Consider the following 14,245-nt stretch of genomic DNA (forward strand, 5'->3'; position numbering starts at 1 on the left):
CCCTGGTAGTAGAGGCCTGGATGAGAAACTGTGCAGAGTACCACTTACCGTGCCCCCAGTGCCATCAGGTGGTTTGGGGGCAGGACAGAGAAGCGCTCTCTCTCCATTCCAGCAGCTAGACGTGGTCGGGGGACCTCACATTTATTAGACGCCTATTAGTGAGGGCCCAATATGAAAAAACGGCCCCCAAGCAGGGTCCAGAGACAGCATCCTGACAAATCCCAGCAACCTCCTCTTTCCCAGCAGCTGTGAGGAGAGTGGGCTTCTCACTGGCACACTGCCCCACGGCCATCCCAGCAGAGCCGCCTCCTCCTTCTCTGCTTCTGCACAGCATCCTTTGGCCAGCAAGGGCCTCGATGGTTTCCCAAGTCATGCTCCCAGCCACCTCTCCCGGCATGTGCCAATGTCCTTATGTGAGAGGGCCAATCCCCAAGAGCAAACGCTTTCCTTCCCTACCACCTGCCCGCCCTGCGTCCCACGGTCAATGGTTTCAGTGAAGGTCAAAGGGATCCCAAAGTTTTCCTCCCCCAGGGATCCCATGTAGACTTCACCGCCTACCCTCAAACGCACGTGCCCACCCCCTTGCCATCACCCCACTGCCCGCAACTGGAATATCGCTACTGCAACAGCAAGTTCATTCCACCTGCTCTTTAAATCCCCTGACAAATAAACCTGTCGTGCGCTCAGCTCCTACAGTGCCAGCTCACCTCCCCCAGCATGACGCCTGCCAGGGAAGTCTGGTGCGCCCAGCACTCCCATCTCCCATTATGAATCATTTCATTTTTTTTTTTAAATTGTATTTTTTACCTGGCACGCTAACATTTCCACCCCATTGACTCGGAGCGGTTTCCAGCCGGGAGAGCACCATAATGGCCTCATTATTTCAGCTGAGGAATCTGTGTGTTAAATTAGGCAGAGAAGGGTAATTATCTACTTGTAGACGATAAGAAAGGGATTTATTTTATCAGGAACATAATGTCTTTCTGGTTCAGAGCCAGCTCCCCAACCCAAGCAGCCCCTGATCACGCCACTCCAGGCTGCACCGTATCCCTGCTGGAGGGGTGGGCGCCAGTGCGGAGGTGGAGCGCACAGGTACACGTGCACCCCCCCCCTCCATCACCACCCGGCATGATGACTTTGGCCTAGCACAGAGACCCCGGGCTGCTACCCAGAGGTGCCAGATCCCCAGCTGGAACCACCTGCCATGGGCCGGTTTGCGGCACGGCGAAGGCTGCCCCTTTTGCCACAGTTAGCACAGCCTTTCGCGTGGAGCGTCTGGGAAGGGATTAGGTTGCCAGCAGGAGATACACATGCCCAAACCCTCAGCCTGCAGAAAGGGCATCTGCTTAGAGCCGGTTAATTTAACAAGTAATTAACCTTTCCATACACCCTCTGCCAGCCGATCTGGGATGGGGAGAGAGGCAGGCACTGTCTGGAGTCTGAAGCCCAGCAGATTCGTCCCCGGCTGCCCAGACACCAACTTTTGCCTTTGCATTTATAGAGGAGGGAGCCGTAGGCTTCAGCATGGGGGCTCCCTGCTGTTCCTGCCCAAGTCTGCTCACCCAGCCCAAGCAGGGGAAGGGGCAAAGTAGGTGGCTCTCCCCGCTCACTGCTTCCATGACATGAGCTCAGGGGCGGCTCCAGGCCCCAGCCCACCAAGCGTGTGCTTGGGGCAGCAAGCTGCAGGGGGCGCTCTGCCGGCGCCGCGAGGGCGGCAGGCAGGCTGCCTCCGGCAGTTTGCCTGCGGAGGGTCCGCTGGTCCCGTGGCTTCAGTGGACCTCCCGCAGGCATGGGTGCGGGAGGTCCGCCGAAGCCGCGGGACCAGCGGAGCCTCCGCAGGCAGCCTGCCTGCTGTGCTTGGGGCGGCAAAATGCCTAGAGCCTCCCCTGCATGAGCTTTCTCCTCCATGCACTTCCCACAGCAGTGTGTCCACCCGCAACCTCACACCCTTCCTCCAGCCGCCCAGGATGCCCTCACGCCAACGTACATCGTTCCTTCCCATCAACAGCACTCACCAACCCTTCCCCCACCCCCCGCGATGGCACGCGCCTCTCCCCTGGCAACCCTTCCCAGCGCCCCGCCCACTGCGACAGCACCCTACCCAGCAACCTTTCCCCCCACTCCTCCCCCGCGACGGCACGCCCACCCCGGCAACCCTACCCACCGCCCCCCGCGATGGCACTCCCACCCCGGCAACCCTACCCACCGCCCCCCCGCGACGGCACGCCCACCCCGGCAACCCTACCCACTGCGACGGCACGCCCACCCCGGCAACCCTTCCCCGCGACAGCACGCCCACCCGGCAACCCTCACCACCGCGACGGCACGCCCACCCCGGCAACCCTTCCCCCCACCCCCCCCGCGACAGCACACCCACCCCGGCAACCCTACCCACCGCCCCCCCCGCGACGGCACGCCCGCGACGGCAACCCTCCCCACCGCGACGGCACGCCCACCCCGGCAACCCTACCCACCGCGACGCACGCCCACCCGGCAACCCTACCCACCGCCCCACCGTGACGGCACGCCCACCCAGGCCACCCACCCGCAGCCCCCCAAGTTAGCACACACACCACCAGCCCCAACGATAGCACACCCCCCCCCGCAAGCCGTCCGACGGCCTCCAACAACAGCACGCCTACCCTGGTAACCTGCCCCAGCACCCTCATGATGGCATAGCCACCACCAGTCCCCCACAACAGCACACTCCCCCCCGCACCCCTTCCCACAGCCCGCCCCCACCCCACCCCGTAATGGCACCAGCCTTGGCTCCTGCCTCGATGACTCTTTCCCAAGCCCTCGTGACAGTACACCCACCTTGGCAACCCAGCTCGCACGACAGCATGTCCAGCCCAGGTTCCTGCCCTAAAAACCCAGCCCCCGCAACATCACACCCACCCAGAGCTCTTGGGATGGCATAGACATACCCCCGCAACCAGCCCCAGCCCCCCTGTGATGGCACGCCCACCTGCATGCAGGTCTGCCAGTCACAGCCCCACACAGGGAGGTTTTCCACAGATCCCAAGGTGGGGGAAATGCCTATGGCAGGGGTAGGCAACCTATGGCAAGCGACCTGATTTTCAGTGGCACTCACACTGCCTGGGTCCTGGCCACCAGTCAGGGGGGCTCTGCATTTTAAATTAAGTTTCTTAAATGTTTTAAAAACCTTATTTACTTTACACACCCCCTTCCTAGTCTGAGTGCAGAACACTCCCTCCCACACTCAGAGAGAGCCCCTCCCCCTGCCCGAGGCAGAGACAGACTGTCCATCACGCCGCACCCCCAGCCAGACCCGGGTTTTCAGCAGCTCTCTGCTCTCACTTGGGCCGTGGTTAGGTGCCTAGGTTTCAGCCCTCAGCAGCTGCCACTGTGACACTCACAGGCAGGTTTTCAAAAGAGGTCACAGCCAAGGGGCTTTTGAAAACTGACCCTCAGAGCCCCTTTCATCTGGGCTGAAAGCAGAAGAACTCTGGAGTCAGCCTGTCTCTAGCTGGCATTAGCCTCAGCTTGCCTACTGCCCCCCACTCCCAGCTCTCTCTCCCAGGGCTTTCTGCAGCACCTGTCACTGCAAGATCCAAGTGCCCGGAAGCAGCCTTTTCACATTGCAGTTGGGTGTGGCACGTCAATTTCCACAGACACCTGGAGTCAATGAGATGTTCTGGGTGAGCACTAAGAGCAACTCACCGGGGTCTCATCTTACAGAGCTCTCCCCACTTCAACAAGCCAGACGCAGCCTCTGGGGTCATCAATCTTTGAGGAAAACACTCAGTCCCATGAAGCTGAAGGCTGAAATGCTGGGCACTGGGACAGAGGCACCTCTACACCAGGGGTAGCCAGTAGGTAAACACAGGCCAAATCCAGACAGCCAGACACTTTTGAATGGACCCCAAGATCTTTTTATTTACTATCATCATTATTGTTGGTTTTTTAATTATTTTCTTCTCTGGAGTCTGCACCTTGGCTATACCTTGACCAAGAAATTTGGACCTTGACAAAAAAGAAGACCTGGCCCTAAAACATGACAGTCCTGAATGAGCATCACTATAACCTCTTCTAAGGCAACACAGAGAGCTCTACACAGAGAGCTGTGTAAGACCAGGCAAGACCCATGCAGCAGCCAACTAAATCTCCCTCCCGCCCCCTCTTCTTCCAGACTATTAACACTAAATTAAATGCATGTCAGATCTGGAGATCTTCCCCTTCGCTGCTCTAGTCAGCTGACCACCGATCTGTCTGCTAGGCAGAGCATAGGACTCGGCTATGCAGTTGGTGCACCAGATGGTCATCAGCATCTTCCCCCAGAGCTAGAGGTCAGGAGAAGGTTACTTCTTCCTCCTGTGTCCAGATTCCTCAGGCCCTGCACAAGGTCAGCCACAGATGAAGGCACAGGGGATCCCAGCAGCCTAGGATGTGCATTGAGGAGCAGGCTGCATTCCACCTGATCGCAACCTTCTCCCGCTTCCTCACTGCAGGACAGAGGCATCTGCTGAACTCCATGACAGGGCACACGCCAGAGCTGTACGCAGGCAGCCATAAGTTACTGGGGAGGCACCCAAAGCTGTCGTCCAGCAGCCTTGGCTTGCTGCAGCGTTTAAGCCTCCGGCTGCTTCACAAAGTCTAGGAGGCGGAAGGGGAGTAGAATCTCAACCACTGGCAATACCCACAGGGCTACATGGTTGCCTGTCTATGCGGAGTATTTATAGGGCACTTAACACTGTAGCACGATGTTTATCCTCGCACAAAGCCCAACCCCTAAAGAACCCAGAGCTTGCTGCCTCGAATGCAGCCGCTTGGAGTAGATTTTTGGTTTGACCCTTTTCTCTCTCTTCCTCCTTTGGCTTCTGCTATGGCAGCTCACCCAACAGGCCTGAAATCCCTGCAGCACAGGCTTATTCAGCTCTCACCCAGCAGGGAGTTCCACAGGTAGGCACTGCCCATCCTCCCAGCCGCAATGCCCATGCCGCCAGCTCCCAGAAACCTCACCCTGGGCCTACACAGCTCCAGCCTCCCTACTAGGAGCTGCTGTCTGTGGGTCACACAGGTAGGGAGAGGGGTCTCTCACAGCTCAGCCCCAGTCCAATGAGGGCTATGGAGGTCAGGTGTGGGACCCAAAAGCAAACAGGCAGCTAGTGCAGAGCATGGGGGAGACATGCTCTCGCCGTCTACTGTTCAACAGGTGGGCTGCCATGGTTCGCGTGGTTCAGTGCTCTGCTTGTCCATCACACAGAGTGAGTTACAGCGATGACCATGCGCATGGTGGTAACCGGATCTCTGTCTGTTCCCATGTCCCAGCTCACCTTCCCTGCCATGATACGCCTCCGGCTCCTAGGCAGTGGCCGGAACAAACCCATTGCTTCCACCACAGCCCATTCTTGGGTTGCAGAGATGTCTGTGCTATTAATGGCTGTGTCTATGCTGCAACAGAGTCACCTGGCACATAGCCACAGCATCTTAGACACATGGGTGTATGCTCCAGAACCTCGCCCTGCGCTACCCCTCCTTCCATGCGCTACCTACAACAGACCCTGTCCCCCGGGGAGAGGCGCCATCTCCAGACAAGGGTCAGGTGTTGCTCCTTCCCAAACCGGGTTGAAGAGATTTGGCTGGGCTCAAAACAAAATAAAAAATCCTTCCCTTTTCAAAACAACACAAAACACACACACACCCCCTCTATACATTCATGGCTTGGAAGAACATAGTTTCTAATGTTTGCTTAGGGAACAGTTTTGCATGCAGTTTACCGCAGCAGCCAGAGCTGGTTAGAAAACACCTTCGAGAAAGCCATGTTTTGAAATGATTTTCAAATCAACCTCTCCCTGGTGAGAACGGAACCCCTCTATTTAAATGGCAAGGCCTTGGGGGCAGTCTCTTACTGTGTGTTTGTACAGCACCTGGCACACTGGGGGCCTGAACTGGACTGGGGCCTCTGCTCACCACTGCCATGCAACAGGATGGAGCCATGGAACAGAACAAGGCGATAGCATGAATGGGAGAGAGAAAAGACTAGGACAAGCAGCATGTGCCGTGCCAGATTCTGCTCTCACATCCACCTTCCGAGACCACTGCCTATGACACTGATCGATAGCGTTTCATTATTGCCTTGTGCTGTCTGTGCTCACCTGCTCTCTTCTCTTATAGCTCTGTGGGGCAGGGACTCTCTTTGTGCAGCATCTAGCACAGTGGGGTCCTGGCCCAGGACTGGGGCACTCCTAGGTGCTCCTGCAATACAAATAACTAATAAGTGTGGACAACAGACTGACACCCTTATAGAGATGGGGCCAGATTCACTGCACTGCCCCTTGGGCTGTCACTTACACTGGTGCAGACCAGGTGTAAAAGTTTTGGACTCAGCTCAGTGGCTAACTGAAGATTCCCGACCTGGCTGAGGGCTCTCGGGGCCACCATAATAGAAATGGTAACTAACACTCTTGTTCTGAGCTGGTGGCATTTTACACTCCTTTACAGTAGTCTCGATGAGAACACAAAGTGCGGGGTAAGTGCGAACCAGCATGGATTCAACTTAAACACACTGATTCTGGCCTTTGCTTCCTGCAGTTACAAGCAGCTCATTAGTTAAGGCTCAGCTCCTCAGGCTGGTCCTGGTACCATCACATCTGAGCTTCGATTTCTCTAGAGTCCATTCAGCTGCAGTGTGACTGCAGGGTTTTCTGTTGGGAGCCAGAGCGTGGCAATGCATTTCCTCACTGCTCCGGTTAATGCTTGGAATAAATAGCCACATTCAGGGGTGAAAGTAACTCACAGGACTTACCGATACTGCCGGAGTCCTGAGGAGGGCGTGGAAGAGGCGTGGCCTCTCAACATTTAAAGGCCCTCGGGCACCAGCTGTGGCTGGGAGTCCCAGGGCCTTTAAATCAACCAGGGGCTCCCAGCTGAAGAGGTGGCTGGGAGCCCCCCAGGGCTCAGGGGCAAATTAAAGGGCCCAGGACTCCGGCCGCCGGGGGGAACCCTGAGCTTTGCGGGGCTGGAGCAGGGATTTAAAGGGTCCAGAGCTCCTGCCGCTGAGGGGAGCCCTGAGCCCTTTAAATCCTGACCCCAGCCCAGCTGCCAGAGCCGCAGCTGGGATTCAAAGCCCCGGGGAGCTCTGAGCCCTTTAAATCCAAGCCATGGCCGGGATTCAATGGGCTCTGGGCTGCCCGCAGCCCCAGGGACCTCTGAGCCCTTTAAATCTCAGCCGCAGCGGGATTCAAAGGGCTCTGGACTGCCCACAGCCACGGGGAGCTTTGAGCCCTTTAAATCCTGGCTCCTGCCCGGCCACCGGAGCCGCGGACGGAATTCAAAGGGCTGTGGGCTGCCCGCAGTGGCGGGGAGCTCTGAGCCCTTTAAATCTCAGCCGCGGCCAGGATTGAAAGGGGCTCTGGGCTGCCTGCCGCGGGCAGCCCAGAGCCCTTTAAATCCCGGCCATGGAAGCTGGTGTGGTCCAGCACGGCGTACTGGCTCTTGCCGGTACGCCAGAACAGAACGGACCGGCTTACTTTCACCTCTGGCCACATTCTGTAGATTTGGGGGAGTGTGGCCCAGATGGCAAGTCAAAGGTTGTGTGCATGTGCGACCGAGACCTCGTGAGGAAGAGGCAGCCATAGCAAACACACATGGGAGACCCACATCCTCTTCAGCAGGAATCTGGAATAGTCTGATCAGTCTGACCAATTGTTTCCAGAACACACCACCTTCGGCAGCACAGGCAGGGTGGGCACTTGGTTATGTTTAGGCTTCAAATGTTGCTACCCCTGTTAATATTTTCCACTGCTGATCACCAAACCTCACCCCTGCAGTGAGTTAGCGTGCTTAACCAGGACAGCAGGACAAACCTGCCACAATCTAACAGCCCGCGCACTGCACAGTATGAGGCTGCAAGGTCTGAGCAGACAACTAGTCAAACCTTCTTTGAACTGGGTCGATAGTTTAGGCAGTGGTTAGACTCTTGAGGTTAGGCTTATGTGACAGGTTGTTTTTTTAGTGGGATCCAGCAGCTGAGAAGGCAACTTACTTAAAAGGAAATTAACAAGTGTTTAATACACAAGCAAAGGCATTTCATTTCCTGCTTTGTCACATTAGCTGTATCTTGACTTCCCTGTTTTTGGAGCATGGACAGGATAGTATCACAATGGATTGAAACACTGTCTTCCCTCATTTGAGAGGGAAGGAAATGTTTAGACCCATTCTTTAAAGCTATTGGTGGTTTTTATGGTTAAAAGCCTTTTAACTCAAACATGTAACAAACAGCTCAGAGAAAAGCTCTTTGTGAAAGAGTGAGTCATCTCCCATTCAGATTTCAGCCTACATCTCCAACCCTGCAAACACTTGAGATGTAGCTTTACTCACATAAGTAGTCCCAGGGAAGTCAACAGGGCTATTCCAATGAGTAGCATTCCATATGTACTCTGTTGGATTGGGGGGCTTACATTATCCCACACTAGCTCTCCAGAAACCATGGGTGCTTAACTAAGGGTACAGGGGTGCTGCAGCACCCCCTGGCTTCAAGTGGCATCCATAATATACAGGGTTTACAGTTTGGGTAAATGGCTCTCAGCACCCCTGCTATACAAATTGTTCTAGCACCCCTGCCCAAAACCACAGATAAGTCTCATCTCAGTAGCCTTTACTTGCTTCTCACTCCAGATTTGTGCCAGTGTAAGTAACTCCCCTGACATTCAGTTTACACTGGTGTAAGTGAGAGAGGAATCAAACCTGATTTTGCTATTCAGAAAAGCCTCTGAAGCCATAAATATGCAGCAGAAAGGGCACAAGCAAGAACTGGTTTACCCCTTTGCAGTTCTCTTATTAAAGAAGAGAATAATTATTTTTCAATGGCCCTCTTTCTCATAATAAGGGCACAGGATACAAATGAGAGTTATGCTGAGAAAGAAACATGAAAATCCCTGCAGATGTTCCCCTTCCCTCCACCAAAGATTCCCAGAAGCCATGAGAATGACTTTTCAGTACTAGACCCATCACACTGCAGCGAACGAGAACAGTCATGGGAACAACAACATATCCTTCTACAGCACAGCTTCTCCACTTGGGGGTCACAAACAGATGTCCAGGGAGCATAACCCCACTCCCTTATTTCTGAGAGGGAGGGGATCCCAGCTAGATGGAAGAGGGTCCTGGTATGGAAGAAGTGTCTGTGGTATGAAACAGTTTGAGAGCCCTGCTGCTCCGAGGCCTGGAAAGTGTACTCCTTGAATGACTGGTTTTAGCTAAGCAGCGAGAAGCAGCCCCAGGTGTCAGGATATGCCTATTAAATCGGGGTTACCCTTCCACCCTGTTTTTCCTGCCCTTGTCCCTTCCTGCCTGGTATGCTGCATTACAGGACTTTATGGCTTAGCCAACAGGGAGTGCCAAACAAACTAAACAAAGAGCACCAGCCCATGGACTTACCAAAAATCCCCCTCCTCCTCCTTCACGGGAGCCAAGCCACCTCCAGCACCCCTCAGACTGCTGGCACGAACGACTAAGTCTCCAGACACCGCCACTCTGAACAGCTCAGAACACTCTGAACACCGCCACTGGCCCGCTTAGTTTGGTTTGTAAGCGATCTCTAGCATCTCAGAATTCTCTCTCTGATCCACACACTGGCGCTCTGTGCCCCGGACTCAGGAGCCATTATCTAGCTCTGCTCTAAAGAGGAATTGAATTGCTGCTAAAAACACTTTGCTGCCAAGACTAAAGACATTGAGGGTTTGGACAGCTTATTGGCAATACAGCCAAGTGTCTGACCTGAGCCAGCCTGGGGGAAGAGTGTTCTGTACCTGCATCTCTAAACCTAGATGTAACCAACAGTGCCCAATTCTTTTCTGCTCTGGCCAAAGGGAGCTATTCCAGTTACAGGGGCACTTTCATCAGCGGCTCACAGCTGCCTCTCTCCCACAGCCCTTCTTGGCGCGCTCCTTGGATGCAATAAAGGCTCATTATTTCAGAAGATCTCAATCAAGATAGATAGTAAAGCAGAAAATATCATAATACCACTATATAAATCCATGCTACACCCACACCTTGAATACTGCGTGCAGTTCTGGTTGCCCCATCTCACAAAAGATTAGAATTTGACAAAGTAAAGAGAAGGGCAACAAAAATTATCAGGGTCTGGAACAGCTTCCATGTGAGGAGAGATTAAAAAGACAGACTGTTCAGCTTGGAAAAAGGAGATGATTAAGGGGGACATAGTCTATAAAATCGTGACTGTATGGAGAAAGCGAATAAGGAAGCATTATTTACCCCTTCATATAACACAAGAACCAGGGGTCATCCAATGAAATTAATCAGCAGCAGGTTTAAAATTAACCAAAGGAAGTATTTCTTCACACAATGCAGTCAACCCATGGAACTTTTTGCCAGGGGATGTTGTGAAGGCCAAAACTACAACAATGGGGTTAGATACGTTTGCAGAGGAGAGGTCCATCAATGGCTATTAGCCAGTATGCGCAGGGATGCAACTCCATGTTCTGAGTGGCCCTAAGCCTCTGACTGCCAGAGGCTGGGACTGGATGACAGGGGATGGATCACTTGATGGTGACCTGTTCTGTTCATTCCCTCTGGGGCACCTGGCACTGGCCACTGTCAGAAGATGGGATACTGGGCTAGATGGACCATTGGCCTGACCCAGTACAAGCTGGAGTCCTGGCTAGACCAAACTCCACCCTAAGAGAAACCACACGGGTGGGGGTGAGGGGCGCTTCCCTTTGGCTTTACAAGGGGGTTGCTCCCACAAAGTAGGATCGGGGGCGCAGGAGGCCCCGGCAGCCCCGGAGAGCCTGGAGCAGGAACTTGGCTGCGCTCACCAGCCCCTGCCCGGCTGTGGAAGGGGGCAGGGGATCCCACCCCCACCCGAGGGCGCAGGAGGGGCTCGGGGCCCCCCTTACCTCTGCCGTAGGCGAAGTGCAGGCGCAGCGCCTTGCCCTGGCGCACCAGGCTGATGTGCAGGTAGGTGAACCACGCGGCCAAGGTGAGCAGCACCAGCAGCAGCAGCAGCTTGAACTGCTTGCGGATCTTCTTCACCGGGAACCACAGCATCCTGGAGGCCGCATTACCGGCCCGGGCCGGCCGCACGGCACCTCCGCCGGGCTCCGCACGGGACCATCCCCGCCGGGAGGGGCTAGACGCCAGGCGGGAGCAGCGCCCCGGGGCTGGGGCACGTGTCGGGCGGCGCAGGCGAGCGCAGGGCGGGCAGCGCCCCCGGGACCAGGCAGCAGCGGGGGTCCCGGCCGGCCAGCCCCGTCGCCCCCTTCCCCGGCCGAGCCCCCCGCCGGAGGGACAAAGGCATCCAGGCAGCCCCGCGCTCCCTGCCCGCCCGGATCAACTTGGCGGCGGGAGGCTGGAGCCGGGCCGAGGCCGCTCAGCCCGTGCGGCTCTGCCCCAGCCCGCACGGCAGCGCCATGGAGCGGGAGCGCTCACACGGCGCCCAGGCAGCGGCGCCCTCCGCCCGCTCGGTGCATCGCGCGCCGCCCGCTCAGCGCTGAAGGGAGGCAGCCCCCAGCTCCAGCCTAGCGCCCCTGCCCCGCTCCCCTGCGCCGCGCCGCGCCCGCGGGGCTGCCGGGCCGGAGACCAGCCCCCGCCGCGCTGGATGCTCCAGCGGCACCGTAACCTCAGCCCGCCGAGCAGCGGCAGCATCCGCGCTGCCACCGCTACCTAGCCTGAACTGGGGCAAGTGGAGCGACAGCCGCCCCTGGCCCAATCGGAGCCCGGCGCTCCCTCGGACAGCCAATCGCCCGCCTCCAGAGGCGGGGCCAAACCGAGGTTAGGCTGCGCGCGGCTTTTCATCTCCACGCCAACGTGCAAACATCCACCTGGTGAGTGGGACGGGCGGCAGCCGCCACTGCCCCGGCGGAGGGGTGGCCCGGGAAGAGCGCGCCCTTCCCGCCCCGGCGCGGCGCCCAGGCCGGGGCCAGGCGAGAGCGACAGGGCCTCGAGCGGCTCCCCTGGCAGGGGCGCTCGCTGGGTTCGTGGGCGCCGCTGCGCTTTTGCAAACCAGGCACCCGCGGCAGCAGAGCGTCCCCCGCGGCCCGGATGGTGCCTTCCCGACAGATGCAAGCTGATACTCCGCCGGGCTTTGCGAAGGCAGCAAGGATGCTCCAAGAGGAATAAGGCGGGTGGAGGAGGGAAGGCCCCTGTTACACTGGGGCCACAGTAGAATTGCACGGCTCGGCTCCTGCAGCTCACATGTGACAGCCAAGCTGCCTGGGGCTAGCTGCGTCCTCCCAGGGACAAACACCAAATCCAGCCTTCAGCCCACTCATCGCAACAGGCAGCGTCTTATTCACCTCCAGCTGTTGTGCCCTGGGGTTCAGGCAGCCTCTCGCGGGGAAGGCAGCAGGAGTTTAGCTGAGGGGGACTCTGGTTTCTATTCTAACCAGACTTGCTGGGTGACCTGAGGCAAATCATGTAATCTCTATGGGCCTCACTTTCCCCATCCATACAATGGGATTATAACACCTTCCCTACTAGAGTGAGATGAGGCTTAATGACTTAATTAATGAATTAAGAATTAATGACTGCAAAGTGCTTTCCTCTGGCTAGAAAGTGCAGCATGGTACCTCGCACTGCACTGTGGGGATTTAACAACTGCGGCATGCACAGAGTACATCCAGTGCTGTAGCCCTAGACAATCCTGTGGGAGTGAAAACACAGCTTGGGTCCAGAATAAGCCAGGCTGCTTGCAGTAACCAGCCACATGCTTCTGTGGTGTGGGCGGAGAGTAGCTTACCTTCAGTGAGAGCGGGTCACAGTGACAGTCCTCCTTGTGGAAGGTACAGGCCTTCTGCTTCAGGAAGTGGATCTCACTCCAGGCTCTTGTCTCCACACTAGATGCTTTCCCCTAAGATTTCCCACCCTAGTCTCTACCAGCAACCCTGCTCCAGTAGTAGCAACAGTGTGAAATGTTAGGAGAAAAAAATCTAGCACTAGAAACAGCCCCCGTAACGAGCAACCTGGCCTGTAAGGAACTTTCATAACCCTATAGCAGTCAGACTGAACAAACCTCTTCCATTTAACCCTCTCCAAGCCACCAAAACCCTGCTATGTCATCTCTGACTTTCTCCACCTCTCTGCTGCCAATTCCCCCACCCCCTAACTATCTAATCTTTGTCAGACTGGCAGCCCTAGTGACAAGCCACCCACCCAGAACCCTCTTGGGGTTACTCCAATAAATGCAGGCTGAGAAGATTTCACAGACAGATGGATATGCTATAAGCAACTGGCAGTGGAGTTTAGAAGGAGAGCCCTGTCTAGGTCAAACAATAGCATTGCTGCCGTGAGGCTGTAATACACTGATGCAAAGATGAAAGGGAAAACAGCTTTTATTAATAACAAGTCTGGATTTGGAAGTGTAGCAGAGCAGGATCCACCTGGGTTTCTCAGGTGACTGACTAGTGATTGATGGGTGTTATTTTAAGCCCTGTGCCAAGGTGCAGCTTAGCCTGTTCAAGTTACGTTGTTCAAATACTTTGAAATAAGAGGCTCTGTCTTCCCTCCGAGCATCATGACATTATTTCCAGCAGTCTGGGTAATGGTTTCCCACACCTCGCTGGACAGCCTGTTATGTCTCTGGGCGTGGTTAACCCATGCAGCAGAGGAGTCTCTCTAGGAGCAGAGAGCAAGTGGAGAGGACAGTCCCCCACATCTCTCTGGATGGATCTGCCTATAGGATGCTGGTTTTAATGTGTCTCTGAGATTGGGTAGCTCACAGCATAGAGGCCCCAGTGGAATGGGGAACAGCAGTTCCAAGTCTCGCTGGGGCCTGAAGAACCACTGGGACTGGTTTTGCCTGAGAGAGAGCCTGGACCAGATCCTTAACTGGAGCAGGTAGGCACAGTGCACTGATGTCAGTGGATCTCCACCAATGTACACCAGCTGAGGATCTGGCTTGTTATCTCCTCCCCTAATCAACTTAATCTTTCTGCTAAAGAAAACCTGGTCACCTCAGGCCTGTGTGCATGTTTGCAACCAGGGGTAGAGCATTCTCTGGTCCCTGGCAGACATCACTGGGCTGGCATCACTTCTTCAGCAGACCTGGGTGCTGGCTCAGAGTGGAAGGGATTTAGTGCTTCTTAGCAAATCAGGGCTGGCTTCCACCATCAGCGGCAGGAAGCATTGTCCTGAGCTGGGGAGCAGTGAATTCCTGACAGGCCTGGGGTGTCTTCAGCATGAAGCCAAGCTTTAATTAAAACCTTCTCTGAGGAGTGATGGGAATTCAATAAGCCTCCACGTTATTTTAGGCAGAGAAACT

At 55.8% G+C, this 14,245-nt stretch overlaps 1 protein-coding gene across 3 annotated transcripts in view; it reads right to left on the minus strand.

Annotated features, from left to right (window-relative positions):
- The window catches only part of B4GALNT4 (beta-1,4-N-acetyl-galactosaminyltransferase 4), a 123,282-nt gene extending 111,958 nt beyond the window's left edge, over positions 1 to 11,324 (minus strand). For all 3 annotated transcript variants that reach the window (XM_039535638.1, XM_039535639.1, XM_039535637.1), the window contains exon 1: positions 10,884 to 11,324. In XM_039535638.1, coding sequence (XP_039391572.1) covers positions 10,884 to 11,034 — 151 coding nt within the window. In that variant the 5' untranslated portion in view covers positions 11,035 to 11,324. The remainder of the gene's footprint in view (positions 1 to 10,883) is intronic.
- Between the last annotated feature and the right edge of the window lie 2,921 nt (positions 11,325 to 14,245).

The sequence above is a fragment of the Mauremys reevesii genome, linkage group 4 (assembly GCF_016161935.1).
Source record: "Mauremys reevesii isolate NIE-2019 linkage group 4, ASM1616193v1, whole genome shotgun sequence".
Classification (NCBI taxonomy): Eukaryota; Metazoa; Chordata; order Testudines; family Geoemydidae; genus Mauremys; species Mauremys reevesii.